Source organism: Malaclemys terrapin, chromosome 1 (assembly GCF_027887155.1).
Source record: "Malaclemys terrapin pileata isolate rMalTer1 chromosome 1, rMalTer1.hap1, whole genome shotgun sequence".
NCBI lineage: Eukaryota > Metazoa > Chordata > Testudines > Emydidae > Malaclemys > Malaclemys terrapin.
In genome coordinates this window covers 352,831,711-352,833,959 of record NC_071505.1, presented here as the reverse complement: position 1 = coordinate 352,833,959, position 2,249 = coordinate 352,831,711, and the positions used below count along the sequence as shown (strand labels likewise).

At 47.8% G+C, this 2,249-nt stretch overlaps 1 protein-coding gene across 1 annotated transcript; it reads left to right on the top strand.

The window, feature by feature from the left end:
• The first annotated feature begins 852 nt into the window (after positions 1-852).
• On the top strand, positions 853-1,800 carry LOC128837484 (olfactory receptor 52M1-like). The gene has a single exon (XM_054028730.1). The coding sequence runs from the start codon at positions 853-855 to the stop codon at positions 1,798-1,800; it is 948 nt and encodes a 315-aa protein (XP_053884705.1).
• Positions 1,801-2,249: the final 449 nt, after the last annotated feature.

Below are 2,249 nucleotides of genomic sequence, written 5' to 3'. Positions count from 1 at the left end.
CTTTTGAAGCATTAAGTATCCATAGATATTACTGCTTGGGAACTGTTCTCGGTCCGTTTGAATGAATGAATTGATTGAATCACTTCCATTCTTTATTTGTCCCTTCTCAAAACTAAATAGTCCCAAACATTTCAGTCTGACCCTCTTTCTATTGGCTATATCCTTTAATAGAGACTGGGTGACCAAAACTGAATGCAAGTCCAGATCAGGTTATTCTCCATCCTATTACTGAGGCATCTGAACATTGTCTTCGTTTTGGCCACTACAGTGAATGAGCGGGTGTTTCCGTGGAGCTGTTATCTATGACACACAGGTCTTCTCCCTGAGGTCTGTTCTAGTTGGGATGTATCCCCGGCACTTGTCTTGGCAAAGCTTTGGTTTTTTTCCACTCTCATATTTTTAGTTCCTGGGTGAATGGGGAACTCCCTACAGCATGGACTCTCTAGTCTGAATTTCATTGCATTAAGGAACAATGATGAATAACCAGTATCTACACTCATTTCCTTCTGGTGCCTATTAAGCTTTTCCACACCACGACATGTAGGAATTATTGATGCATGAAGCACCATCAAATACGGAATTGGCTTTAGTAGCGTCCTTGTTCATAATTCATTTCTCTGAATAGTGAAAATGTCGTTTTTCAGTGTGTGAAGTGCGACCAATCTGCTTCACCCATGAGAACAGCCTCCAGTAGCGCATGTAATGTCTCATATTAACATTGTCTCTCCATCCAGGCATTTGTACTGCAACGTTCACCCTAGACCCTGGGCACATACAGGAAGTCAGGGGAAGGTACAGTACATGCAGGGGACACCGTTCTGCCTCAGAGTTGGACACCTTCTCCCCTACTCCATGTCAGATTCCAACACAACCGACTTCACCAACCCCTCCACCTTCATCCTGCTGGGCATTCCTGGCCTGGAGATGGCCCATATTTGGATCTCAATCCCCTTCTGCACCATATATGTATTAGCTGTCTTGGGAAACTTCACCATCCTGTTCATTGTGAAGATGGAGCCGAGCCTGCGTGGACCTATGTACTATTTCCTCTGCATGCTGGCCATCAATGACCTGGTCCTGTCCACATCCATCCTACCCAAGACGCTGAGCATCTTCTGGTTCAATTCCAGGGAGATCGATTTCAGTGCCTGCCTCACCCAGATGTACATCATCCACTGCTTCTCATCGATGGAGTCTGGGATCTTCGTGGCGATGGCTTTTGATCGCTATGTGGCCATCTGTGATCCCCTGAGACATTCCACCATCCTGACAAACCCTGTGGTGGCCAAGATCAGCCTGGCTGTGGTGCTGCGTGGCAGCATGCTCTCGCTGCCCTGTCCCATCCTGGCGTGGCAGTTGCCATATTGCAGAACCAACATCATCCCCCACTCACACTGTGACCATATAGCTGTGGTGAATCTGGCCTGCACTGACATCCGCGTCAGTAGTTACTACGGCATCTCTGTGGAATTTTTGGTGATTGGTCTGGATGTGTTTTTTATCACTGTGTCCTATATCCAGATCCTCAGGGCCATCTTCAGGCTCCCCACAAAGGACGCCCGGCTTAAGACTTTTGGGACCTGCGGCTCCCACCTCTGTGGCCTCTTAACATGTTACATCCCAGATCTCTTCTCCTCCCTCACACACCGGTTCAGCCACAATGTGCCCCTGCATTTCTTCATTCTCAGTGCCAATGTGTACATTCTGGTGCCTCCGTTGCTACATCCCCTCATCTACGGGTTAAGGACCAAAGAGATCCGCAACAGGCTGCTACAGCTCTTCACTCATAAAGGGGTGTAAATGTTTCTCCTGGTGCTCTGGCACTCAGAATGAGCTCCATGTAGAGTTGACTGGTGACTTGGTTCTGGACCCTCTTCACTGAATCCCTTACTGGACAGTCAAAGAGAGATTAAAACCTTTCCTGACCTTACTGTGCTATGTCAGTTTGACAATCTGGGGAATCCATCTATGTACAACTCACTGGGTTGCCACCTTTCTAATTGCTGGGAAATGGACCCTCGAAACCCCATCCAAAACCCCTGCTCTTCTGCCAAGACTCCACCCCTGCTTTGCCTCTTCCCCCTAAGGCATCACCCCTGTCATTTGCTCCTCTCTTTCCCTCCCCTTGTCACTCACTGGATCATTTCTACCTCCCTCCCCACTCCCTGCTGGAATGTAGCTATTTCTGTAATTTTTAGGTTGGCAACTTTAACCCGTAATTCCAGGGTTGACTTAGGCTTGTGAAAACT